Source organism: Netta rufina (assembly GCF_964035555.1).
Source record: "Netta rufina genome assembly, chromosome: 19".
NCBI lineage: Eukaryota > Metazoa > Chordata > Aves > Anseriformes > Anatidae > Netta > Netta rufina.
The window spans coordinates 829,593-857,576 of record NC_140143.1 but is presented as its reverse complement, the minus strand read 5'-3'; the positions used below and the strand labels follow the sequence as shown (position 1 = coordinate 857,576).

General features: G+C 44.4%; 1 protein-coding gene across 1 annotated transcript in view; it reads right to left on the bottom strand.

The window, feature by feature from the left end:
- The window catches only part of RNF213 (ring finger protein 213), a 51,588-nt gene that overhangs the window by 10,873 nt on the left and 12,731 nt on the right, over positions 1–27,984 (bottom strand). The window contains exons 16-49 of the mRNA XM_084298313.1: positions 27,343–27,465; positions 26,783–26,963; positions 26,053–26,226; positions 25,631–25,789; positions 24,759–25,336; positions 24,298–24,463; positions 23,462–23,679; positions 22,775–22,915; positions 22,376–22,537; positions 20,791–21,931; positions 18,975–19,168; positions 18,419–18,571; positions 14,132–17,722; positions 13,178–13,314; positions 12,755–12,850; positions 12,241–12,359; positions 11,524–11,646; positions 10,662–10,738; positions 9,635–9,782; positions 8,585–8,720; positions 7,990–8,178; positions 7,395–7,534; positions 6,794–6,948; positions 6,225–6,437; positions 5,647–5,828; positions 4,697–4,817; positions 4,485–4,585; positions 4,037–4,216; positions 3,252–3,415; positions 3,051–3,153; positions 2,220–2,334; positions 1,129–1,339; positions 477–667; positions 116–244 (exon numbers count right to left, since the gene is read on the bottom strand). Of these exons, the coding sequence (XP_084154439.1) occupies positions 116–244; positions 477–667; positions 1,129–1,339; positions 2,220–2,334; positions 3,051–3,153; positions 3,252–3,415; positions 4,037–4,216; positions 4,485–4,585; positions 4,697–4,817; positions 5,647–5,828; positions 6,225–6,437; positions 6,794–6,948; positions 7,395–7,534; positions 7,990–8,178; positions 8,585–8,720; positions 9,635–9,782; positions 10,662–10,738; positions 11,524–11,646; positions 12,241–12,359; positions 12,755–12,850; positions 13,178–13,314; positions 14,132–17,722; positions 18,419–18,571; positions 18,975–19,168; positions 20,791–21,931; positions 22,376–22,537; positions 22,775–22,915; positions 23,462–23,679; positions 24,298–24,463; positions 24,759–25,336; positions 25,631–25,789; positions 26,053–26,226; positions 26,783–26,963; positions 27,343–27,465 (10,011 nt within the window). The remainder of the gene's footprint in view (positions 1–115; positions 245–476; positions 668–1,128; positions 1,340–2,219; positions 2,335–3,050; positions 3,154–3,251; positions 3,416–4,036; positions 4,217–4,484; positions 4,586–4,696; positions 4,818–5,646; positions 5,829–6,224; positions 6,438–6,793; positions 6,949–7,394; positions 7,535–7,989; positions 8,179–8,584; positions 8,721–9,634; positions 9,783–10,661; positions 10,739–11,523; positions 11,647–12,240; positions 12,360–12,754; positions 12,851–13,177; positions 13,315–14,131; positions 17,723–18,418; positions 18,572–18,974; positions 19,169–20,790; positions 21,932–22,375; positions 22,538–22,774; positions 22,916–23,461; positions 23,680–24,297; positions 24,464–24,758; positions 25,337–25,630; positions 25,790–26,052; positions 26,227–26,782; positions 26,964–27,342; positions 27,466–27,984) is intronic.

Sequence of the window (27,984 nt, the reverse complement as noted above, 5' to 3'; positions counted from 1 at the left end):
ATCAAAATCAACCCAGGTATCTCCACTAGAGACACTGGCAAAACAAATGTATAAAGCTTAATCACTAGCCACCCAGAAACCATGACAGGATTTTGTTGAGGAGAGCATGCCCTACCTTCTCTGCCTCTAGAAGATCCTCAGTCTTGCACTCAATCATGGCTTTCCCCACAGCGTCACGCAGGACTCTGTAATTCTTGCCACATGCCAGGTAACGATCAATGTGATTAGACTGGCTGCTCTGTACCTGCAAAGGGAAAAGCCCACAGTGAGCATCGTGAGAACCATTTCTTCTGAGAACTCTGTCATTTCAGCCTTGAAAAGAGGCAGCAGGCAGGCACATCAACCTAAATGGCTTCTTACAACCATTCCCACTGCAGTAAGTCCCCCAAAGCCATGCAGCACTAAAGCACCCCAAAGCAGCACCAACTGAAAACTAAGAGGAGAGAACCATCTTCAAGGAGACACCTCTTCCTTACCTGTTGCAGAATTTCTGCTGGGAACACCCAGTTAAACTGTGCGTCTGTGACAAGCTTCTGAGCAAATTCCATCCCATACTGGTTAGCAATTTTCCGAACCAGGTAAACACGATGCCAGTTGTTCTTGGTGAGGCTACAGAATGCATTCACATTTGCCAAGTAACGCTGCTTCTCCTCTGCCTGGTCTTGCACTGAAGAAGAGAAAGCAAAAACACATCCTACCTTGGAAAACTTTTGCTGCCTACACCAGCTGTAGCACCAAGCTCCTTTCACTTGTACTTGCTGGCCATGCAGGAGAACCTGAAAGCTCTGTCTTCCTCAGCTGTTTACCCAGAATGTTCCCTCAGCACCACATTTTGATGCTTCATGGACTGTGTTAGCATCTCAGACTATTCTCCACATGCTGATCTTCTTTACTGAGTCAGTGATTCAGCTCAGTACTTTAATTTTTGTTTGTTCTTTTAAAAAGCATCTCTTCCTCCTTTTCAGCTGCCTAGATCTTCCACTTATATAAAACAAGCAGCCTTAAAGCAATTGTATTTCTGAAGCATCACTTAAACTTCAGTTAATAAAGCGTAATGTAGGATGTCCTTCCCACAGTGACTTTACTCTGTCTACAACATTTCCATTTGACAGCACAATTATCACTTACCTGGGAGCTCATGCAAGTCAAAGAGCAGCTCTGCAGCCTTACTCAGGTACAAGCGAACCTTGGCTACTGCCTGCAGATATTCAACGGACAATTCCTGAGGAGCTTCTTGATTGCTTTTTGGGAGATAGTTATCTGGAAAGCCTCTGTCTCCAGGCCGATAGCTGATATGCTCATATCCAAGACTGCCTTCAGACTTTTCACACATAGAGTCCTAAAGATGGGCCAGAACATTGCATGAGCAGCAGAACTACTGAAGTTAGATATTCTCTGCATTGGTACTTTAAACCCCCAGTGCATCCTCACTGCAATAAGCACACTGAACTTGCACGTTTTTCACAACTCTCTCCACTCCACTGCTATCAGCTCCTTCCTGTGATCTCTCTGGTGCTTATCTTAAACTTCTGCTGCATCAGCAAACACCTTCAGCAATATGCCCAAGCTCTCTCCATATTTCCTAAATGCGTAGATGAGCAAGAGTTGTAAGCATGCCGACAGGCCACACTTGCTGAATCACACGTTCCAAGATGCAAAACTCTCCCTTTTCCTTAGGGAAAATACACACATGGATCTTACCTTTGAAGTCAGAAATTTAACAAAAACTGTAAGAAATGAAACCCCTACCCTGCTGTCAAGTTCTTTTGAAGCTGTCCGAAGCATTTAAAGTTAGGCAAGGAGAGGAAAGGTAGACAACTCAAACAGCATAGTAATCCAAAGCTTTGCAAACATGAAAGCATCCATTTTCCACTGCTACAGCTAGAAATTCCCCTGCTTGCTGCACTCCTGTGCTGGAAGTTGAGTCTTATCAGGACTCACTTAATTCTTCAACACTTGTGTGATGTGTCCAAAGGGAAGAAGAATTTATGTAATGCAGCAAACACAAGCCTTACCTAGAGAAAGCAAGCCTTGTTACTGGATAGCAGGCTCTGAACAGGTGATTTGATACAACTCTTTTGGGGGCTAAGTGGGCAGCTAGTTACGTGCACAAGAAACTTGCATAAAATTGCAGAACTTCTATTCTTAACTTTTTCTGTTGTTGTTTTGTTTTCTGTAATAGTTTTGTTGCCCAGGTCTTACTTATCCAACAATCTTACCTCCAAGCAGTTGACAAAAAGCAAGCAGAGTTCTTTTTTATCACTTTTCTCCAGGATCCGGCTGTGCTCTACCCGGGACAGATAATCTTGCACATCATTTTTCACTTCACTGAAGCTACAGGAGAGAAAAAACACTTCCTTACCACAACTGCAATGCTGGTGGCTACTGCTTGTATTCTAAATCATGATCAAACTACCAGTTAAGTCCATGTGACAGGTAAGGATTTCTTTAGATCTGTTTGTAAGATGGAAAAGCAATTATGCTGTTTTTTACCAGCTATCACCTAGCTTCATACTCTGAAATAGGCTTTTATCAAAAAATGACAAATAAGCATTTCTAGAGCATAAATCTTCTGCTCTGTTCTACGAATTTGATTTAGAAGACTATCACACTAGAGGCATGGCTCTTTTACACATACTGTCTGCAAAGAGATGCTGAAGGAACTTTTGTGAATGAAGAGGTCTGTGTAAACATCCAAAAGATCACTCTTGATTAAATGGCCATGGATCAGGGATCGGGAGCATTACTTCGCTCATCTAGAATATATCAGTTAGTCAGCTATCGTTAAGGCCTCCCAAACCATCCATGTTCAGCACAGGTTTAGGTTGAGAAATGCTCAGTGGAACAGACTGGTCAGATAGTTCATACAAGCCACATGCAAGTCAGCCAAGTTGCTTGACTAATACAAAGGCACAAGTTAAATTTCACCTTTACTGATCTAAATTCACTGAATAGCGTGGAAGTGAGAACAAACAGGTTGGTTTTGATGATGTCATGAAAAAAGCTGAAACACCCCCCCTGTACAACATCCATTAATTGACTGTGCTCACCTGTACTTCAAGAGGAGCTTCAACATTACTGAGCGAATGATGGGAGTTTCATCTACTTCTTCATCAAATGGGGACAGAAATTTTGTGTAGGTAGTAGGCTGAACTGTGGAGATATGGAAAAGATAGGATTGGAAAAGATTGGAAAGAAACCGGCAAGAGAATCAACTCCACGAGGCCGAGCATCAGATGAAAAGAGCTCACCTGAACCTTTCAGTAGGTCCTTGTGAACAAACAGCAGATTAAGGAGCTCTTGGATCACATCTGTCTCAGGGGGCTCATTGTCCTTGAAACACATGGTGGTAACCACATCTATGAAGAAACTATTGCACCTCTGGCGGAACAGGGCATTTTTTGCTATGGCAGCACTAGGTAAAGGGTAAAAAGCATTAGGAAAATATTCAAATACAGAACCAGTTAAATGATGGATGAAGCACAAGTCTGGAACTAAAGTCTTATATGGGGAGCGGCTGAGGGAACTGGGGCTGTTTAGTCTGGAAAAGAGGCTCAGGGGAGACCTCATTGCTCTCTACAGCTACCTGAAAGGGAGGTGTCGGGGGTTCAGGGTCAGCCTCTTCTCACGGGTAACTAGTGATAGGGCTAGAGGGAATGGCCTCACGTTTCAATAGGGGAGGTTCAGTTTGGAAATTAGGAGACAGTTCTTTCTCAGAAGGAGCAGTCAGGCGTTGGGACGGGTTGCCCTGGGAGGTGTTGGAGTCACCGTCCCTGGGGGTGTTTAAGGAAAGGTTGGACGTGGTGCTTAGGGACATGGTTTAGTGGGTGATATTGGCGGTAGAAGGATGGTTGGAGCAGATTATCTAGGAGGTCTTTTCCAACCTTAATGATTCTGTGATTCTGTGAAGCAAAGCAGACAGGAAAAAAAAAAAAAATCACTCGTGCATGAGTTGACAACTTCAGACATGCGAATCAGGATTTCCTTACACAGCCAGGCCCACTGCAATGCTTCCACCTTGGACAGGAAAAAGTACCTGATTTCCTCGGAAACTGTTAAATTAACATCCTCAACAGCAACTCTGCAGACTGGACAATGCATCTGTGCTGGTATTAGCCATGTAGTGATGCACTTTTGACAAAACACATGGTAGCAATGCAAGCAAACTGGATCCTTTGGCTCTCCTAGGCAGATCGGACACTCCTTCAAACCATGTCTGTAATTCAGGAACAACAGTGACCATGATTGCTTCAATGCTGTCCTACCAAAAATCTTTAATAAGATATTCACCTGCAACTTTAGTCAGAGGATATAACGTAAGACCTGTTGACTAACCACTCAGTTTCAGGGTGTGGAATAAAATAGAAGATATTGTTCTTCATTTGGCTTTCATTGTGTCAAATGCAACACTTTTTATGTCCAGAAATAGAGGCAATACAGACAATATTCCTACTTGACCCTGTGACTTGTCTCAATGTCACTACCTGTAGAGCCTGTGGCTGACTTCCTCCTTACATTCACACAGTACTTTCATCACTGCAACAAAAGTCGGATGAGTCTTCATGTCTGAATCCCGTTGAAAACACTGCAGAAGAAAAGGGCAAAGCTAAATGACTCAGCTCTACTACCACAGACAAGAATACACATGATCAGCAGAAGCACACAAGAAAGGGATAAAAATCACATCTTGGCTTACCTTGGCAAGAAGCAAAGTATATTTTTTCACTAAATTCTCAAACTCTGGTAGCAAAGTATTGATACCAAATAACACGTGTTCTACAAACAGAGACATGGAGAAAACCCGGTTCCAGTAGACTCTGTGGGAAGGAGAGAGTGATTTCAAAAAGTACAATTATGAGATGAGAGCTGACACTTGACTGTGCAATGAGTACGAATGAAAGCACAATCAGGTCAGTCTAACGATCTCACTGCTTTTCATGCTCACCACTACACTTCTCATGCAACTTTTTATGTATGTCCTGTGGTTATCAACCTCTGAACCACAGCCTGGCTTCTTGTCAAGGACAAAACATGTAACAGTACCTCACACAGTGAGCTTATGGCATATGATTCTGTCCTGTAGCAGAACAGAGACCTCCTGCAGCTGTCTTTTTGCTGCAGAGCAAAGGCCACCACAATGACCTCACTCTTCTACACTTTAAACTTCTATTAAAATAGAAAGTATGTTGTTTTGTTTTTTTTTGTGAGTTAACTAAATTTTCTTCACTTAGGTTAAACTAAACAAGGTCTGTGAGAAATTGGTGTAGTTGCCTTGGCCCATCTTGCAAGAGACAAGACTCCTGTCTTAGATGCAAAGTTCCCCATCTCTTAGGCTTTATGCACATGGGATGAAGTGGGACAATATTGCTGATTAATGGCAATTTAATGAGTGCTTTAAATAAGCACTAAACTTAGCTGGAGTGTATGGGATAACACTGCTAGATTTAGGGGGAGCATCTGTGTAAGGACAGAAATAAAGATATGGCTCTCAGTGCTTAATAACTAACTGAGCCAAGCTGGAACCTGGAAAGGTTTGCAAAGTATTCATCTGAGAAAAGCAGCATCAGAGCAGCTTTCAGCCTGTACCGATACCCTTATTAACAGCAAGGCAAAGATCAAGATTGTGAGCAGATATGCAGTACTTACTTGAGTTCTTTTAGCAGTTGATGGCACTGACTCCCACTCCTCTGTAAATCATTTTCTTTACAAAGAAATTCAATTGGCATTTGAAGATTTTTCACTTTCTGCAGCCAGGTGGCTGGAATTGCTGTCTGCACTTGATTCTCCAGCTCTTCAGCACTCACTATTGCAGCTAACACATCTGAAACCTAGTTGCACACACAGGATGTAAGTATAATGCAGCAGCAGCATGTCAGAATTATTTATAAACTCTGTATTGGGCTCTCAATCTGGTTTGCTATGGCAGGTGTTATACTGAATAATGTTCTACTTGATCATCTTAAGCTCTGGAATTTTCATATGCTCGTGGCTCAGATCATTAGCACACCCTATTAAGCTGATGTGAAAACATAGCAAATGGTTTTAAACCCTACTAATAAAAATGATAATATCACAGGCTATGCTTAATACCGAGAATTCTGACTGAGCTTGTGCTTCCCACTTTATTTTATCTGAAATCAAATGGAGACTGAACACAAGCTAATTCAGTGAAGACAGCTCTTTGTTAGGGTTGAGGATCACAAAATGTCTGGTAATGACTCTACCATCTCTGAACGTTGCATTCTTTGTCCTTTCAGCTTCATAAGGGGGCCAACCACACTGGGGTGTACAGCCAGGATCCTAGAGAAGTTCTGCAGACGGCTCTTGAACTGATTGTATCCAAGGTGGACCCAAGGCAAGCATGGCACTGTATCCTCTCTTCTGGGAGATGTTGCTTTCCATTCATTTATACAGGATAAGAAGGCAATTTGCAGACACTGAAAGGTTAGGAAAAAAATGAATCAAAATTAAAAATATATATACTTTCATAATTAATTTTGGATTAGAAACCCTGACAAAATTATCTGGAAAAAAATAAAATCAGTACTTTACAAAGACAGCCTCAAATAATGTGGCCATTTCTATAGCTGCTCCTATGGAAGCGCTTTTCTGAGTAGGGCCTCAGCAATTTCAGCAGCTACTCGGTGTCAAACATCTGCTTTGTGGCTAGCTTGCTGTTAGTCTGAGAGGAGGATTTAGCCCAAGGAGGAGAGATTGACACAAAAGAGAATGTTCACAGCCATCACACCCATCCCTCTATACAGAGTTTCCAGTTTTTGTTCCAGACACTGACCTGCAGTTCCTCTTGGGAGGACACATTAATGGTCAAGACAATGAAGTCTGTGATATAACACTGGAACAGCATCTGCCTTTCTTCCTCAGTCAGAGAAGAGATAAATTTTCCCAGTGCAGTTTTCTGGAAGATATCCACAAACTTCTCAGCCTGGTCTGGAAAACGAGAATACAGAGAAAAGCTGAATATTAGGAGGAAGCTGGGTTTGATACGCTTCTATTCTAAGGAAACTGACACCTAATCAGTCACTGGTTCAGTGCATGCAGCGTTCCCCTCATTCAGAAGGCTAACAAGGAATTTGAGGCCAGGCCTTCTCTGCCCAGGCATCATCGCCATATTTATTGGATCTCAATCTTGTCTTCAAAATGCTGTGGAAATACCAAAAGTTGGTGACAAGGGCACAGAATATGCAAGAAATACTAATACTGAGAAGCACAAAGAAAAGCTAGTTGCACAAAGCTCTCCTGGCTTGTATGAGTACGGAGGGACTGAAGGTGATTCCAGGGTCATGGAAAGGTAGAGGTGTGTTAGTGATAGCCCAGAGTTTACGAGGCAGACGGATGGAGCTGTTCTGCATTGTGAGCTCATGCCAAGCACTCACCTTCGATGTTTTGGATGTATTGAGTTTCCAGCCACATCTCGTCCAAATACTCCTTTATCCTCCAGCTGAAGGGCATCCCATTCCCAGCATCAGCAGACACCATCATGCTGTTCTGCACCAGGATTATCTCTGTCTGAGAGCTATGAGATCAAAAGGTCAGTAACATACCAGGCTTTTGCCAGGGAAATGCATTCAGACAACAGAGACAGGAAGCTTCAGAAAGCAAGAAATCAGCCCTAGAAGGGGAAAAGAACAGAAGGACTCATTAACAGACCTCATCTTGCCAATTGCATAGCATTAGGACTTACTGAGTAAGCATTCCCTAGCAAAAAGACTGTAATGGCAGGACATGCAGGCTTCAAGGGATGGGTAAGAAGTGTGAGCAAGCCAGGAGCTAGAGAGCAAAGCCCAGGAGTACTGGAGATAAGATAGAAAGAAGAGACTTCTGAAGTCCCTGAGAACAGCCCTGCCACCTTCAGAACAGCACAGGAGAGCAACCAAGAGTGTTAATCTCCCACATGGATTTAAAGCCAGTGGAGGACTGGGTCTCAGTGCTGCCAGCCAATTCCTCCTGCTGCTCTCTCCAGGAGCTCACCTGTTTTTACCCACATTGTAAGGGATAGTCAGAAGTTTTGTATCACTGAAGATGAACATCCACAGCTTTGTCACCCATTCAGGTGTCGGCCTGACCAACAGCTCCAGATTGCCATTTCTGTCTATGACAGCAATCAGGAGAGCCAGGAATGGAATGATCGCGTTCTGGACTCGCTTCCACAAGGTGTGCCTTTGGGGGCAGAAAGAGACCAAGAAACCAAGAGGGAAGATGAACAATAATATCTGCAAATCAGGACGTGGTTGTGCTGAAAAACTGCTGACATCAGTGTGTGAGAGTCCTAATGCTACCTTTACAAGGGGGGAGAAGAAAACCCCTACACTTCTCTCGCTCATAGCTCGCCTGTAATCCCACTGTTTAATTCAGAGCACTTGTGCACACCAGCATTTCTCTTCCAGTACAGCCCATTCAGCTGTAAGTCACCCTCCTTCAGAAGCCAAGAGAAATTCCACCACAAACTGGAGATTGACACTGCAAATATTAAGATTCCACAAAACTGCTGTCTCTGCTGCACTGTTGCCATTTGCAAACTTTCCTTGGAAACCTGCAGGTTACAAGATATTGCTGCCGTCCTCACCTGAAGGTGCCAGCCTCCTGAAGAGCACTTAGGTTGGAAGCCTCCCGAAGCACCCAATTTTTGTGGTACAAGGAATTTTCTTCTTGTTTCTTCAAAAGGTTGGAGAGACGAGCCTTTGTTATCTTCAGGAAAGAGGCTAGAAAACAACAAGAAACTTGCATTTTTTCTTCAACTGGCCTTGGATCAGAACACAAATATCACACCGAGAACAGCATTTTACAGTTGTTTCACTAATCAACCAGTGGTGAACAGCCAGCTACCAGCCACAGAGTGAAATCCAGCTGGCCACCGGTCATAAGTGTGTTTCCCCAGGGGCGGGTGTTGGGTCTTTAATTAGCTCTTTAATATCTTTACTGATGACTTGGATGAGGGAACGGAGCGTGCCCTCAGTAAGTTTGCAGATGACACCAAGCTGGGGGGAAGTGTCGGTCTGCCAGAGGGTAGGAAGGCCCTGCAGAGGGACCTGGACAGGTTGGGTCGATGGGCAGAAGCCAAGGGATGAGGTTCAACATGGCCAAGTGCTGGGTCCTGCACTGTGGTCACAACAACCCCATGCAATGCTACAGGCTTGGGGCAGAGAGGTTGGAAAGCTGTGGAGAAGAAAAGGATCTGGGGGGTGCTGATTGCTGCTTGCCTGAACACGAGCCAGCAGTGTGTCCAAGAAGGCCAACGGCATCCTGGTGTCAGGAATAGTGCAGCCAGCAGGACCAGGGAGGTGATTGTCCCCCTGTGCTCTGCTCTGGTGAGGCTGCACCTCGAGTGCTGGGTTCAGCTTTGAGCCCCTCACTACCAGAAGGACATCGAGGCCCTGGGGCGTGCCCACAGAAGGGCTACGAAGCTGGTGAAGGGCCTGGTGAAGCCCTACAACCAGAAAAGGAGTGACAGACTGGAGCACAGATGCTCTGAGAAGAGCACCGGGGAGTTCTGCCATGTCTACACTACAGCAAGGACCACTGTCCTTTGTGTTCCCAGTGAATTAACTTACATGTATCGGTGGTCCCCTAGATCAGTGTTCAGGGACACCACCAGCTGCAGCCAGGGAGCACATACCTTTCAAGACATCCTCTTTGGATAGAAGGCTAAGGAGAATCTCAATTCGCTTTCTGCTGCGACTAAGATCTTCATTTTGGTCCCGTAGCATTCCCACTGCACTTTGTACACAGCTCCTCAGCAGTACAGTGGTGTCCAGGACTCCATCCTTCCCAGAAGCAGTGTGAAAAAAGTTTATCATCATTTGGTTTTATACTCTTGCCCACAACACATCCATCTGAAATATTACAGTGCTCTCTAGAAAACGCTTGGTGCTTCTCGTGTCACAGTTCTTCTAACATCTCTGGAGGCAAATCTAAGTTCTTAATTTGCAATCAAGTACACATTTTGACTTTTGTGGCCCTTTTAAAATGTCTTTTAAATTAAATTAAATGCTATTTTAAATAGCATTTTCTATTTTAATTTGCTATTATTATTTGCTATTTTAAATAGCATTTGTATGAAGATTAGATTCCTACAGGGAAAAAAATCAGCAGTTCAGAAGTGGAAGCTATAAACCCTACTGGAATGGGGGCATATATGCATTCCCTGTGAGATGCTTAGGCACTAGGGGGGTCAAAAGCCCCATGCAGTTACTGGGCATCCTCTGGCATCACATTGACCTGGGGAGCACAAGCCAGTCTTAACACAACTGTAGCACAGCAGAGTCCACAGCCAACTCCAGAACAGTTTCAAATGCACATCCCAAACAGAAAGCAAACAGCTGACGTAGCAGGCTCAGAATCACAGTTCTCAGATTCAAGGTCCACAGAGACAGCAGAAGCTTCTAAACCTGGTTTTCAAGAATTAGGAATATGAATCAGCTAAGGAATTATAGGGCCCTTAGAATGGTTTGTTTCTTTAGTGATGACAATTTTGATTGGATGGCAGGGGAGGATAAATCTGTGTCCCATCAACATTCATGATTCAAATACTAGTCCTGATGGATTTCAAGTGAGTGTGGATGCAAACGGTATGTTGCACCTATGGATGACAAAGAGCCGAGCCACACTGACAGCTGAGAAGCAAACAAATACTCAGAACTGACCTCAAAGCGCTCTGTTTCCGGCACCGATGCTTCAGCCTCCATCTCATTTTCTTCCTCTTCTCCATTAGCAGGTAGAGCTGCAACCAAGGTGTAGAATTGTTATTAGAAAGAAGCAGTACATTGTTGTATCAGTTAGGTAAGAGTTTGTTTAGTAACTGCATCCAAGAGCGGCAGAACATCTGTCAGATCCATCGTCACCTACACGAATAGGTGAGATCCATCTCTAAACACACCACTGCTAGGGTTGTCAAACTTCATGCAGCAAGAACTGAAAGAAATGTGACACTGAGCTAATGTACTAGGCTGTAACAGAGTCCTTGCGCTACTGTGAATTAGTCTGGTGAAAGGAAAAAGAATGTAAGAAAAAAATAAGGGGAAAGAGAAAGTCTCTTCTAATCTTCCTATTAGTTTAGGTGAGCAGATTTATACTGATGCAAGTGAGATACTCTCTGGGTGACGCCTTGTCAATAGTCTCTGCCATGTGCAGTGTTAGCACTCCTTTTCGAGTTGCTGCACATCCACTGGCTGCATTTTGGGCCTCACTGTTCTGAGACGTAACAGCCAGGGTGCTGAGCAGTGCAAATATTGCATTTTTCTCAAAAGAAAATGGGAAAACTATCAAATTGACTGTCAAATCTATCAGATTTGATGACGAAAACCTTGCAGCAATAAACTAAGTAGAAACACAAGTTGATAGTCACGTAGTGATCCCTACAAAACCTAAGACACTGAGCAGTGAAAATACCTAGATATGTTGTACCCAGCACAGGATCTACTAGTACCAAGTCTGGGCTGGCATCTCTCCATTTTTCCCTGCTAGCATATTGACACCACTGGCTAGCACAGCTTGCACACAGCTCACCCTTGGTTTTACCTGAATCCTCACAGAGCATCTGGCTGATGGTAAGGTTCTGCAGGGCAGCCATATCAGAGATCATGTCCTTAGATCTGCGGAGATCATCTATATGCACTGACTGCCACAGACCTAAAGACACAGGACAAAAAAAAAAAAATCATTGTGCATGCAGCATGCTTTTCTCTAAGAGCTTCCCAACAAGCTTCCTTTACCTGTAAACTAGGAGTTCAGATTCAGAGTTTGCTTATTCTCACTGCTTGATGTAGAAAGGTAAAGCAGTGATTTGCTCTGGACATAACAACACACACAGCCCTGACAGGGCATGTATGCTACAGGGGCTTTGAGGCTCTTAGAGCCCTCCACACACAGCAGAGAGCTTGCTGCTGAAAGCGAACACCAGCACATGCTCAAGAGACTCCTGTAGGACAGTAATGCAAATGCAGTTTGACTCATGTTTGTTTGCTGTTCTCCAGCTGACTAGAAAGATGATTCATCTGTCAATGGGCAAGGCAAAATGCTCTCACAATGGGGACCAGGACTTCAAGGCCCTGTCCCCTCCCATGGAATCCAGTCCCCATGAATAAGGGAAGCATTTCTGATAAGCCAGAGGCCACACTGATTACAGATTTTAAGCATTAAAAAGAGGTGAATTGGAGAAATCTTGCTCTGGTATGTTTGTCTGCAACCAGCTGAGAGTGAGGAGCCACATGCAGCAAAACCCACCTCCGTGGAATCCTACGTAGGACGTTCCTCCTTCCACCCGAGAAAGCTTCATAATAAAGTAAACAAAGACAGAGGCTTCTCCTAAGTCCACCTTGTTGATTTCATTAACAACAGTGTATCTACAACAAAGAGGAAATACTGTTGACAGACCACAGGCAGACAAAAGTCAAGGCCACAATCCCTTCCTCTGTCAGCGAGGGCACACTCCTTCCCCTGTACAGACATAAGTCGCTCCGTTCCTCTACTCAGTTACACAGCCAACAGCGAGAGCTCTCACTTCACAGGGGACTGGCTGATGGCTTCAGCCAGCCCAGTACTAGTTTATTTTGACTTCAGTTATGAATTGTTATTCCATGTATAATTAATGCTTGCAGTTTCACTCTACTGCAGCAGTAACAGAGGATTATACGTTCCTGATCCTGAAGTCCCCCCCAAAATGGCACTAATAATCAAATGGGGGTGAGGAGCCTCCACGTAGAACAGCTCGCTGGGAATCACTTCACACTTGACTTACTTGGCTGAGGCGATGAGCTGGGCATTTTGAGAGCCATCTTCAAAGTCTGCCTGAATAATAAGAATTTTATTTCCTGATGTAGCCTCAAGGAAATCTCTAAAAAGTGAAAGGGGAGTTAAAATAAGTCACTAAGTGTAACACCAAAACATAAGAGACTAGACGTTGCTAATTCAGATTGCCTTTGGCTGCTGCAACCAGAAAGAAATTAAAACATCCATCCTGTACGGATGGCATAGCTTTAAAAACAAATCTCACGCTCCAGTATGATGGAAGTAATACAGTTTTGCATTGAGCCCATCCACAGTTCAGTGCTGCATGGCCTCTCGCCTCCCGTTTCAGTATGTTACTCCAAACGTCCCACCAATGTGTCTTCCACCCAGGTGACACGCTACTCAGAGCGAGACAATGCAAGCCCTGACTTACCGGATCCCTTTTAGGAACGAGTACTCCGTGTCAAACTGCTGCAGGAACAGGATCTTAGGCCTTTGTGCTTTATCCTGCACTTCTCTCTCCAGACAAGCAGAGTCAGCACTAGTGAGAAGCCTCGAGAAGGTGGTGACCTGGGAGTGCAAGACACAGGTTTGGAAGCTTAGGAAGGCAGCAGAGACTCAACTGCCTGTGCTCCCAGACGCTGCTAACTTGCTGCAGAGCTGGACTGCACCCAAACAGCCATTTATTTGACCTGCTAGTACACAAAGGGACAACAGGCACTGTTCCACCAAGCTAGGGCCATTGCTGGGCAGGTGCACGCAGTCTCGTGGTGCTGTTGGTGCAGGGCTGTGGAGCAGCTAAGAGGCAGTGCTCTCAAGGAGCAGCACGTCCAGCCCCAGGAAATAGAGCATTGCCTCCCTCTCTGAGGGCTGAAGAGGGAGAAATTCTCCAGCCAGCATTAGCTGAAGTTCTTTAGCTCTGGCATGAGGCAAAAAAGTAAACCAGAACTAGCCCAGTAAGAGCCCATGGGATCTCTGGCCCCCTGCAGCTCAGCTGGGTTAAAGCCTTTTGTAGCATTATGATGAGAGGCAGACATAGACATACTCAAAGGCTCCCGGTGATTATTCTGCAGCCAGCAGCCTGTTTTGCTGGCTGTGCACATGGAGAACTACACTAATTTCAAAGAACTACTTCTGAAATACAAAGACACTTAGCCGCTCAAATTCCTTGAGAACTCCCGCTTGTCAGGAAGCATCCTATGCTGCTTCGCACACTGAATTCTTGGAGATGTAACAACAGCTGCTGAGATACCCAGCTCATACATCTGGGCACTGAGTAGCAAGACTTATCAAGTTTACTCACATGGCCGTAGTGCAGCACCAGCAATACCAACTAAAAGCCTCAGCGCAGGCTGAGGCTGCTTTGAGGACTCTGCAGGACGCTCACCTCTGTAAAGAGTGTTTGGCACTGAGACCCGCTGTGGACATGAGCTCGGAGGAAGTCTGCAAAAGACATGTGCTGCTGTTGTTTGAAGTACGTATCTGCCAGAGAATTGGCCATATGCAAATTCACGGAGTTGCAGAAACGGATCACCGAGTCTGGGGTGGCACAATTGAGCAGCGCCAGCTGCGCCTCTGCCTTCACACGCGACATGAGCTGCTCGGGGGGACACGCTGCCTTCAGCCGCTCTGTTGTCTGCAGGACCACCGAGGCACAGGTGTCTGAGTGGTAGCCCACAAACACGTCAGAAGGGCTGTATTTCTGCTTGCTCATGAAGTGCTCTTCTGTGTTGACGGTGGTAAAGTCATGCACCCACTTCTTCAGCTCTCTCACGGCTTCTCTTTGTTCCTTGTCCAGGACCGTACTGATATCCACATAGTGCTTCTCCAGCCGGTTGATCAGTGGGATGGGGAAGTGCTTGTATACCACGTCTTTCTCCTCGATGACTATCAAGCGGAACTTGGGATGCACTCGGCACTTCACCCGGTGGGTGCCCAGTCCCAAATCAACATACTTCTGGCCAGCGAGGTACACGTAGTATTGGTTAAGGGCATCGTAGAGGCTTTCATAAAGGTTCTGCAAGTTGAGAAGCACTACCATTTGGCCAGTTTCCATGCAAACCTTCACACGGTTGATATTCCTGCATATCTGGGTATACTCTTGGTCCTTCGGGAAACTGGAGCCAAAGATAATTTCTGGCTGTTGCCGGGCAGTAAAAAAGGCCTGCTGAAGGATCTGCAGTGCTGCATAATTCTCAGTCAGCACAAGCAGGTACCTGCAATCCCCATCCTCTCCACTGCTGTAAACATTTTGTCGCACCAGCTCAATCCTACTGATATCACGAGCATTTATTTCTCCTTTTTCTGGTAGCTGCGAAGTGAATATTTCCAAGGCGTTGATATCGTCTTTGCCACTGAAGTTACGAAGAATAACTTCAGCTATGTCTCGAGGTGTCAGCTCACTTTCAGAGTTTTTAGCCAACGCAAAGAACATCTTTATGAGGCTGTAGTAGTCACGCAGACCAAAGAATTCCCTGTCCTGGACCTTGCAAATGTTTTCAAATGCATCTGCAAAGTGATGAAAATACTGTTCAACCTTCTGCAGAGCCCCTCGTGCTGAGCAACAAATCCCCTTTGCACTTTCTATGAGCTCCTCTTTGCTGGGGTCACCACGTGAGACAAAAATGCCTCGATTCATTTTAGCAGGGTCCAAAGCCCAGTTGGAAATTCCAATGAAGCCAACCTTCTTGTGAGGAAGAGGGACATCATCTATGCAGCCATCTTCCAAAAGCGGATGTAAAGTCTTCAAGGGCATTTTGGGAGAATCTTCTGCCAGCCCAATCTCATCCAAAACCACCACAGAGGCATACTCATCCAGGTTCTTGCCATCCTGGAATCGAGCACATTGCTTGAAAGTGCCTATGATTCCCTCTGGAGTGGAGAGAGGACTGCACTGAAAAGACACCAAGTGGATCTGCTTCAGGTCCTTGAACAGATCTGAATGAGCAGCTTGGCCCTGCATAGCATCAGCCACAATGGTTTTTGCGAGGGACTTGGAGCTCCCAGGCTTACCAACAAGAAAAAGAGGGATTTTCAGCTCAATGCAGATGACCATCATAAAGACATTTTCCTTTAAGGCCAAGTTTCTTGCTATGGTGTCTCGGAGGTACACGCCACTCAGGAACAAGTCCTGCATCAGGGTGATTTCTTCCAAAATCTTTTTCTGAGCATCATAAGGCTTTGGAAGGATCTGGCTAATAGCATTCCTATATGCCTCCTTCCTTTCCAAGGACGCATGATAGCAAACTCCGACTGCCAGCACTAAGGACCAGATAACGGTGTTTCTCTCAGTGCTCTTTGAAGCTCTCTCTTCTGCAAGGTACTTCTCCAGCTCCTTCAGCAGTAATTTACTGTGCTTATGAAACCACTTGAAAACTTCCATGCAGCGCTCCACATCCCGCAGGCTGACGAAGCTACATTCATCATCCCTCTGCCTCATGTACTGCTGAGAAGCAAAAAGCACTTCTGTAATTACCTCCGCTTCAGACTTGCTCATCGGGATGCATTCAGTAACTCTCTGTACAATCTGTTGTATGTACATTTTTTCAGTTAAGTCATTCAGCTGCCCAAAATCCCACACTAATGGGATCATGCTAGGTGGGAGTGCATGGACCCGGTACACAAGCTGTCTCAGTGGAATGGATCCAAGCTTATCCTTTGTCTCATCTGCTTTGACACGGTAGCCCAACCCAGCTAATTCCAAGCGCTGAATCATCTTTGGTGTGTGCTTACGGTAAGGGTTGCAGGCTGCTATGATCTTCAAACCAGAGCAAGACACCAAAGGCTTCCCTTCTACTGTGCGGTCACACAGAACTTCCTTGATGCTGCTCACAGCCTCTGTTGTGTTGGCTTCATCGAAAAAAAGGACCGTGTCCAAACCATGCTGTTTCTTATTGGCTATAGCAAGGGCTTCTGCTTCTTTAATCCTGGCATAAATCATCTCTGCAGTAGTACCTCCGTGAACTTTTACAAGCTTCATGTTCTCTACTTCTATGTAGCTTCTGCGTAACTGGCACAGAAACTTGACAAGCCTTGTTTTCCCACAGCCTGTTTCTCCCATGATGACAACTGGGATGTTGCATCTGAATCGCATCTCAATAGCCAAGATTTTTAGCACGTTGTCTGTTGTGAGTTCATATGTCTCATCAGGGTCTGTTACCCAGGAGATTCCCAAAACCATGCAAAGCCTCTCTAGCTTCTCATGACGGGACAAGGTATCAAATGGAATATCAAAGGGAACTCTTTGGAGTAACAAACCACTATACAACTGTGAAGTCATGACATTTCTCTTGATTATTTCGCCATTCAAAGGATTAATTGCATCAACACCCCTACTGTGGTTGGGCCGAAAGTGGAAGCCAATGAAAGTCATGGACACGCGATCATCATTGAAAAACAAATATGGATGAGGCTCTGACTCCCACTTCTTCCGAATGCGGAAAGGAAGAAGATCATCTTCTGCAACATTCTCCAGGCTGGAGGATTGCCTTCCTGAACTTTGATCAGAAATGTGTAGGGAGGGTGTTGCAAAATCTCTTGCCATCAAAATCATGAAGGCAACAACAAAGCTTTTGAAACCTTGCAGCGTGTCCTGGACAAAGTCAGGGTTGCAAAATACAGAAGCCTCACAGTCCCTCAGCTGGATGTTGAGAAACCATGCGAAGTTCCGGATTTCTGACCAGGAGGGATCCAGGATCCCGCAGTGCAGGAGGAACTGTTGCAGGCATTCTGCAGGGCTCCCTTCCACAGAGTGTGCTTCGTAACAGAATGTGTCCAAATTGCACCCACTGTCAAATCTTTTCAGATACTGGAAAGGTCTCTGGAAAGCCTCACTATAAAATTCTTCCTCATCCATTCCTGGGTCTGAAACACCCCTGGACCGGTTCCCAAGTGTCTCCATTTCTAGCACCTCCTTGGGAGACTTGCATGTTATTTTAGGGAACACATCAAGGAAATTATACTTCTGGCTCAATGGTATCTGGAAGTAGAAGAAGAAAAAATGTCATCACAAATCTGTAGCCTTAACCTTCACCTGTTTCAATCTGCTCTCGCACTACTCTTGCCTAAGATAACAGACCTAACTGAATAACAGCAGCTAGCCTGTATAACCATGACATTTTTTTCCCGTGTTTTTGATGATACACTTGAAGTGTATCACAACAATTAAACCTATTTTTTAGAGTCCCCTTCCTGTAATATTAGTGCTTTGTTGTCCCCAACCCCTTCTCAGTGCTACCTCAAGAAAAAAACAAAATTAAATCCAAGAAACTTGTTATTTATCCCTCTCACTTCTACATTCTGGTCTTATAAACATTTTAGTACTTTCAGACATGCAAACTAACACGAGGGAGGTTAGATTTTACACTTTTATCTTTCCGATAAATGTTAGCAGAGTTTGGACTAACAGGCCTTCAAATATGAATAATCCCCCCCCCCCCAAAAAAAAAAAAAAAAAAAAAAAACAGGTATAATTTACTGTTGGGTTTTAATGCCACTTTGTACAACACCAGACACCACTTCGCAATGGAGATGCACAGTACACCCTGATACAAACAGGGAATCCCTACGCTATGTTTACTGTTGTATTCTCTACAACTCATTTCTAACTATATACAAACATTTGTGCAAAGTGACTGAGAAATTCAAAAGAGATCAAGTATTGCTGTGTACATACACGTCTTCCTCCTTCCTTTGGCAGCGGTGACACCTCAAGGATTTCAATGATATACAAATGGCACTTCTGTCGTAGCCACATATTGCCATTAATATCTGTCAGGTACTGCAAAACCAACAGCTTGAATAGAAATTCAGGAACTCCACTTTGTACCTATTATTAGAAAAAGACAAAGTCATTTCCTTTTTATTTACTCATGATGACTTCACAGAATCACAGAACAGCTGAAGCTGGAAGGGAAGTCTGGAGATCACCTTGTCCAACCCCACTGCCCAAAGCAGACTCAGCTAGAGCAGGTAGTCCAAGAAGATATTCAGTCAGGTTTTCAGTATCTCCAGAGACTGGAGATTCTATAACTTCTCTGGGCAACCTGTTCTATTGTTCAGCCACCTCGGCAGTAAAAAGAGTTCTTTAGGTTACATCCTTACACAATGATTAGAAAACATGTCCTGTGAAATGGCTTACTAAGAAAAAAAAAAAAAAACTTTAAAGAAAACTTCTGCAAGAACCCACACAGGACTTCTAGTCAAGTCACCTGTGGAAAGGATGTACTTACTGAAGAGGTGATATCAAAATGGAATATCATGGGTTTTGTCTGTTGTTGCCTCTTCAGAAAAGGCAGAAGATATTTTAGCACTTTATCTTCATCCACTGCTGGTTCAATCAGTCTGATGGTTTTCAGAAGTTCTGTGCAGTCAGGCTGCTGGGCTTGCAGTCTCTCATGTAGCCGCCTCACATAGAGAGATTTCCCTGTTATCATAAAAGCACCAATAGAATTAAACCACTAATATCAAATACATCATACCACAGCCATAATATAAGTAAGCCAAATGCTTAAGTGCCAGCCTTGTTAGAACAGTAGCAAATTGCAGCCTGGAATCAAAGCCATCGCTGTTGTTGGCTACTGAAGGCTGTCATTATTCACATGGATTTGTTTCACTTGGACTACCTGAAAAACGTTTTACTTTTCGCTTTTCTATTATGTGACTGTTTCCAAAGTCAAAATGGTTAAAAAATTGCATTCAAAGAGAAAAGCATCCTCAAATTTCCTATCTTGTAGGAATTAATTTTGCCAGTGTTAAGGCAATGCCAACAGCTTTGGTTTGTTGTTTGCCAACTCCGCATCTGCTGTTCCCCAGATTAATGCATGGAATGGAAAGATCATTTGATGTTCACTGGCTACAGCTGTGGTGCTGTGCATCCCATTTATGCCGCAGGTAGCACAGGAACTGGCTATGATAGGACCATTCCTCAGATACTTCCCCATTATGGACATATCTGGGTAAAGCATTGAATGTCTTCCAATCTTTTAGAAGCCCCAAAGCCACTCTCATCACATTACAAACCTCTCAGCAGTATGAAAGCTTTCAGCAGTGTGAAAGATTTGTAAAACAACAACAAAGATAGGTTTATAGCTTTCCAGACTGAAACCATGGCAGCAGTCATCCACAGGTGATAGCCAAGACCTGCCCTGGATTTATGAGGTTTAACACAGGATCCAATTTGTTAACAAAACTATTTTGCATTTTCTCTCTAATCCCTTGAAAATAATGTATCACACTTCCACTTTTGGGCCTGATCTTTTTCATCACAGGTGGTGCTGTACTAAAGCCCAAGAAAGGCTGCTGTAAGGAAAAAAGCAAGGTCTGATAATGCTCCTACGAAGCACTTCTAGTGTACACAAAGTTTATACAGGACAGAGGCACAGCTGGACAGCTGAAACCCTAACTAGACCACCAGTCACTAACAGGCGTCATCAGCGAAGGAACACAGCAAGAATGCAGCTGACATACAGCAACTCTTTCCCAGTATTTTTTCAGTGATTTGCAGCTGGGAAACTCCTATGCCAGAGATAGCATTTTTGTGTTTAGTAGCCCTTGATGAATGTTTCTCTCATGGCTATCTAGCACGTGTAAAGCTTTGTGTTCCAAAACATCATGCAAATTCCACAAATTAACTAAGCATTGTTTGAAGAACCACGTTTTGTTTGCTTTTCTGCCTGCCAAGTAGTTTCACTTAATGCCCTCTAGCTTTTTACATTAAGACACAGCCAGCAATCAATCACACCCTGTAAGAGAAAAACACAGGCTTACAACTCATGCCATCTCACGCACATTTTCCTGCAGGAATATTTTAACCTCAGGAGGTCAGATTCACCTTATCCAGCTATCTAGTTTATGTTAATGATCTAAGTCAGTAGAAAGGTGTCAGATCAGCAAGATAAACCACCCCTAGAGATGCCTATCACCTCACTCCAGTCTGAATCATTCTTTTTAGCTACATACTTATGAATTAAGCAGAAAACCAGGCAAGACAAATCTCACTCTGGTTTTCAATACTCAGCAGAGCCTGCTTTGCATGTGACAACTTACCTACACCAGCTCTTCTGGAGGATACAATCCCAACACACATGTTGCCCTTGAACACAGAAGCAGCTGAGTTTGAAGGCTGAGTGACTCTGTAGTGGTGCTGAAGGTATTGCTGGATTTCAGTTAGCGACCTCTGGGGTATCATGTGCACTTTGTACTGGCTGAAGACAGACGGGATGTAGCTGTGCTCCCTCTCGCAGTTGCACAGAATGATGAGGCGATAGCTGCTGTTGAACCGCTGCAGGCGCTGGAACAGCGCCTCTGCTCTGCAGCTGACATCGTAACTAAGCTCATCTGCATACAGCATGGTATAAATTTTCTCTACTCCTCTGCAGTGAATGAGGCATCTCCTGAGGAAGAGCCCCACTTGCTCAGCAGTGGTCTGAGGAGTGCACAGAAGAACTTCATCAAAAGTGGGAAGGGGCTGGTTGGGGCTATTCATGTAAATAGCCAGAGCAGAAGTGAGCACCTCAGAGCGAGGGCAGGTGATGAGGTTGGGCTGACCGACATGCAGAAGATCCTGGGGGAAATCTCTGGTGATGTGTTCTCTCTCCCATCTGGCCAGGCTTTTCAGGCACCTACCAAGTGTATCGACATCCAGGCAGTTTGAAAGGAAGGAGCCCATGTTGCTCATGTAGCACTCCCAGATGCACTCCAGACGAGTGGTCAGGTCCCTCTCTCCATCCAGCAGCACAGGTAAGTTGGAAACAACCTTGTCTGAGCTGGGGGGTACCTCACTGCTGGAGGCTCTAAGGACATCCTCCACGGTGCAGTTATGTTTTAGGAATGAAAGCATCATCAGGGCATTCTGGCTGGGCTCTCCCCGTCCCAGTTCTGTGCTCAGATAGACCAGCTGCTCAGCAGTGTAGTAGTTCAAGTAGAAGTGTTGTAATCGCTTTTCACACATGAAGCTTTTCCACCTCTCCAGGAAGCTCTCCATTGTTTTGCAGAGGCCTGGGAGCACAGCTGCCATCTCTCCTTTCCCTTCTAGCACTGGGATCAGTCCCAAAGAAAAGTCTATAAAAACACACGTCTTGTTTTTTGGTGAGCAATACACTTGGGCAAACCAGGAGCGGAAGAGCATGTTCCCAGCTGAATAAAGGTCTATAAAGGCCTGTGCAAGTCTTTGGACATTGGAAAAGGTCTGTGTGAGAACAGAATGAAAAAATAAATAAGCTGATATTACCAAGACAAGTCCCAGTCACAATACCAGAGGGAATGCTTTCAGTCCCAAAGGCTTTGGTCTCAGGCCAGGTGCATCAGGCCCTGTAGAGTAACAAAAGGCTCCCTGGGAGATTTTAATAGCAGTATCCCAAAAAAAGCTTGTAAGGAATCCCCAGGTTCCTACACAATCACAGCAACTGTGCCAGCCAGGAGCATTCCCCATGTGGCCAAAGGATGAGGGTACCAGGCCCCTACCAAGTCTCCAGCTTAGAGCCGTTCTAACAGGGAACCAAAGAGGTAGGGATATCTGTCTTCTACCATCCATCCCCAGCAACTCAGCTGTAAACTAGTCTTAAAAGCTGATATTGAAGCAAAATGCAAGCCCAGCATCAACACCAGTAAGCCATTGGGTTTGAAATCTGACCTCAGAGAACTTCTCCACCTCCAGGCCTTGCTCTCCCTTTGCTGACATGAGCATCAGTTTGTTCTGCAGTTCACGAAGCTCTGCCAGAGAATATTTCCGTGATGGCTTGTTATCCTCAGAGCTCTCGGGGATGATGAGATGCAGGACATTGTCTAAAGAAACCTGCCAGAGAGTAAGTCGTCAGTGCTGATGCATGGTGAGGTTCCCCTCCCAAGGTAGAGCTGTGCCTGGCAAGGAGAGCGCTTAAGAGACAGACTCCAGAAAGGGACTACACAAAGTTACAGCACATTTCTGACAGTCGCTGACATGCCAGCAGTGTTACCTGCAGGAGATATTTGTCAGGAAAGAGCAGTCTGACAGGAGAACAGTTCAAGTGGAGAGAAAGCCAAGTAGCCTCACCTTTTGGCCATCAGACGGTGCTCTGAGGACGTACACCCCTCTGCTGTTGATGGTGGCTGCCAGTGACAGCGACGAGAGCTCCACAGACCCATGGCTCTCTTTCACCGTTTTCAGCCACTCTAGGTGTTGAGCTGAAGCTCGCTGTGGAGAGAGAAGACATGGCACTGCCCTTATCTCCCTGACTTTGTGTTCCTTTCCAAAATTATATTGGTGTTCAGGACAAACAGTCGGCTGGCATTAGAGAGTTTCAGGATGGGGAAGGATGAAAGGAATGACTACTGGCCACAGCCTGAGCCTTCAGCACAGCTGTTCTTTACCAACACCCTGTGCTGCTACTGTGCTTCAGAGCCTCTTGCTATAGAAACATGTCCTGCTGCAAAGAATAAGATGGAGTTCCCAGTCATTTGTCTTCCATCTTCTGTATTATTTAAACTATTTAGAAGAGCAAAGCTACACCATGGCACATCTGAAAGCCTCAGCAGTGCTCTGGAGAAATCTGTGCTATACCATTAACAGTTGCTGCTGTGAATTTTCATACCACAAAAACAAAACATTTCTCTTCCAATAACAAGAGCAGCTGTGATGCCCCCACACAACCGGAATCTGCCCTGTGCAGTCAATCTTCCATCCACTGTTGGAAGGCAGAAATAAGAGGATGCAGAGATGACCTGTTTCAGCAGAACTCACCAGTTTTTTGGGAAGATTCTCATCAGTGTCCAGGGCTCGCCACAGCTTTCTCAAGCTGTACATGAAGTCCTCAAACCCTGACTCTTGCTTCAGCTCATAGAGCAGGGAAGAGTAGCCATGTACAGCATCGTGGAAACAAGCCACACGATCCACATCCATGTCATTCTCCCCAGCAGAGATAGAAGCCAAGTCTACAAATACTTTCAGCTCATTTATATCTTAAATGAGATAAATGCATGAAAAAACAATGGATGAGGCAGTATTAATGCAATTCCACATCACCCCCTTTTACAGAAGATGCATAAAAATGCCACTGAACAAGATCCCCATTGCAACTTCTGTCTACCCATACCACCACCAACTTTCCTGAGGAATTCATCTACGTTAATGGCATCCTTAGCCCTGGCTTTTCTCTGCATTGCCGTGAACAGCACAGGCTCACAGCCTGGACGGAAGCCATTCAAAGGGTGCGTGTCTGTGTGCATGTAAGAAAGCTGAGCTGACATGCACAGAAGTAATCTTACTGCTGCTATCCTGCTAAATGGATGGCCTCTGTTCTCTTAAAAGACCAACCTGAACTGAGTAGCAGCAGCAGTTACAACCCTTCCAGGCAGGGTAGCAGCTGTGTGCAGCACAAGACTACAGTGGCACATTTAAAGGGGATACTTTATAGTGTGTTCCATGCTGAAACCCATAAGAAATGCTAGCAACTGTAATACCAGAAGCTGTGAACGCATAAAGCCGATAGGTCAGGAACATGGCATTCCTCCTGCCCCCAAACAAATCAGCATCCCTTCTGGTACCATCCGCCTAATTCTCAGGTGAGCAGCACTCACCTTTCAGTGCTTCTCTGACCCAGCAGACAAACTCCTTCTGCTTGGCCAGCTCCCCCAGGCACCCACGACGGTTCACAGTGATCCCCTCCAGCAGTTTCTTGGCATGCATAAGCTCAGGGCTGATGGATTCCAGCTTTTGTGTCTTGTATAATTCAAGCTTTTCTGCCTACAAAGCAAGCAATACAAACATGCAGTCTGGAAATGAGAAATACAGCCTGTCTTGCAAGGGAAAGAAAAGCCCTCTGTGAAGCCACACCTCAAACACCAGAGGAATATACCTTCCCTCTTATGAAAGATTACACACAAGCACTTTATTTGAACACTTAGTTTTATCTCAAATAAGCATTTTGGGGCAGGGAACGGCTCTTGACAGGCTAGGATAGGCTTCCTAGAAGGTTCAGATCTACCAAGCTTTCCAGCCAACACCCTGACAGTACAGGGCTGAAGAAGTGGATACTTACTATGTACAACAAGTTTGCCAGGACGCTGAAGTCACCAGAGAGGTTTAAATTCTCTTTGACATGGGCAATAATCTTTGCAGCATCTAAAATTAGATGCATTTCATGATATTGCTGGATCTGCTGAAATCGCTGATCAACCCAGTCTCTCTCTTCTCCAGGTTTAAGTTCACATATGATCCTTAGCTCAGATTTGATAATTTCAGAATGATTTCTGAATTCTTTAAAAATTTTATCAATTGCAGACAGAGTGAGACTTCCAGATCTGAGATCTTCATACAACCTTTCGTAACTCATAAAACAAGGGGAGATTAGATGACTGGAAACATTATCAAGGTCCAATACAGGAACAACCTCCTCCTCCAAAACGTCCTCCTGTCTCATCTTCTTGGCGGCTTCCTCCCAAAACTGCTGGAAGATCAGGCTATCTTTAAAAGAGTGCATTTTCTGGGCAAATTGTTTCAGCTCTTGGCTCAGACTGTAGTAAGTCTCTATAGGTCTTTCTCCCACATTCACAACTTTATTTAGTTTCTTTAAGCGAAGATCTTCTGAGTGTTGAAGCTCCACCTCACCTACAGCCACTTTAAAATAGAGAGATAGGTCACATCAGAGGTTAAATATCTAGTCTGTGGTCCAGTTTACTTCATCTAATCAGCTGCGTTGCAAAATTTGACACATGTAGGGTCATGTGGATCCCTACAAATACCATTTGATTCATTAGTACTCACTCTTTGCCCCCGGACACTCCAGATTTCCCCCCAGTCCCATCCTTACTATAGTTTAGAACAAAACCTGTTTATAAAAAGTCAGCAGTTTTCAAAGAAAAATACGTTTTCTGGAGTTCCCATTTTAAAATTGCTCCCCCAAAACACTACCTTTCACAGATGCCTGCACCTTCCTGCACATGTTCAGAAAGGTTCCTATTGCTTTTTTCTGTCCTTTGATGAATGTTACTTCTTCTTGACTCCTCTGCAGCACTTCTTTCAGTTCTCTCATGAGTACTTCTTTGTTCCCTTGTGGCAGCTGGTTGTGCTCTGAAAGAAAAACCATCTGCAGTCAGTCACAAGGCAGATACTTCCCACCTTCTGCATCCATAACTCAGGTTTGGATTGGCGCAGTCAGGAACAGCAAAATGCAGACAACGTAACTTCGAGTTGCAAGCTCCACATAAAGTACATTGACAAGGACAGGACTTAACTGATGAGGCATCTAATTAGTATTACTAATCAATGAAGTAGGTTTAACATAGTAAGCCATCAATCACTACAATGATGCCATAAGCCAACAAGGCTCTTACTTAGCTCCCAGATACAGATGAACTGTTTCTCATGCTGCAAAATCTCTTCCAGGTGTTTCACAAGGATACTCCCTTGCTGGATGCCATCAGTGATACTCATGAACAAAGAATCTGCTGTGGCCATTATATTTTTTGCTTCATCTGTAAGTTGTTCTAGGAGCTTTGTGTTTCTTCCTGTTCAATAAACAAAGCATGTATAACCTAGATCAGTCTGGCTTCACAAGAACTAGGCAGAAGAAATAATTATTCAACATCATAAAACAGAGTCTTTCCATTTCCCACCTGAATCCCTACCCAAAAGTGTCTAACTTATCACACCATCCTCCAATCCTTCATGTTTTCCTGAACAGAAACCACCAGGATCCCAGGACAGCAGTTCAGACACCTTCCCATGGATAGGCCATACCCAAAACTCATGGAGAAAACACAAGCCATTTCAACCCACTCGCACGACAAACACTTGCATTTTTATGTAGCAATGACTTGTTAGAACTTTGGAGAGTAAGAAGCTATGTTCTACAAATCCACGATCTACAGGTTCAGTACAAATTCTGAAGAGGCTGCAGTGAATTAGCACAAGAGGAATACTGGCTCCCTCTCCTTACCCTTTCCCCTCCATCAACAGGCTGAATAGTCTGAGTTTTGTTCCATTCCTCACCTCAACAGCAGAAAAAGTTTATGTATTCCTTTCCTTCTCAGCAAAGAAACACAGGCATACATACAGACATACCACTAAAGCTGAAGACATGCTTGATGTCAGGCCACGTAAGCATGTGGTGCAAAGTCTCATCAATATCATCCTTGGACTGCTCACTCGCTCTCGGCCATGATTTCACAATAATAGTTGATATAAGCTGGCCAAATTGGTCCATGTTGTAGGAAGGTATCCTATCAAGGAGATTGCTCTGAGTCTGCACAATATATACATGACAGAAGGGAAGAATGCATCAGTGTTTTGGATTACACTGGGTCAATCTCAGAAACAGGCACTGATGTCAAGAGTCACAATTCCAGCACTTAGGCATGTTCCAAAGTCACCATACAACATGCGACACAAGAGCCACAATGTGACAAGCATTACAAGTATTTCTCATGGACCCTGTCTAAACAGATCTCTATTTGTCAATACTTTTTTGTTAATTTAACAAACTAAAAAAATCCACAGCAATTCAAGTAATCAGAGACTGAATGTGCTACTCTTCTTCCATAACAATGTACATCCCTATACAAGATTTCTGTGCAAAATGAAATTAGACTTTTCCTTTCCCACTCTGAGGGAAAATACAATACCTGGCAAGCTGCAGTTACGGCCTCTATGGCACAATTTTTGAAACACCAACCAATGGAACTGTTAAGATCTTGAATTAGGCGATACTGACAGCAGTAAACTAAGATTTGGTTAACTGGAGGCTCCTACAGGGTAAAAGAGAAGAGATCTCTTATCAGCCTTAAATTTCCAAAACGTTTTCAGAAAGCATGCAAGAGTGCTATTAAGACAATAAAAGTACTAAGCCAAAAATTTAAGTCCCCTAGTGAAGCCAAGCATTGTACCTGCACCACTTACCAAAAACTGGAAGAATAACGAAGCACAGATAAGTGCTGGAAAAAATTTGGAGATGTTTCCCTCTAAGATGTACAATTACTAAATAAGTATCCCTCCTATCCAAGTTGCCACCAGGAGTTACTTTTTTTTTTTTTTTTTCTGATTACACTAGGAAAACCAACAGCTTAAAGAATTTTTCAGCTGATGTAAAAAGCAGATGAGATAAATAAGCTGATATTGGAAGGGACCTACACAGTGTGTTTGGGATCCCAGACAACAATTTCTACACAATGAATGAGACGAGACATGCGCAAACTCTGTTTCTTTAAGTCCCTGGGTGCTTACTTTGCACCCACCATTCCTTAAAACTGAAGAGGTGGTAATTGCTC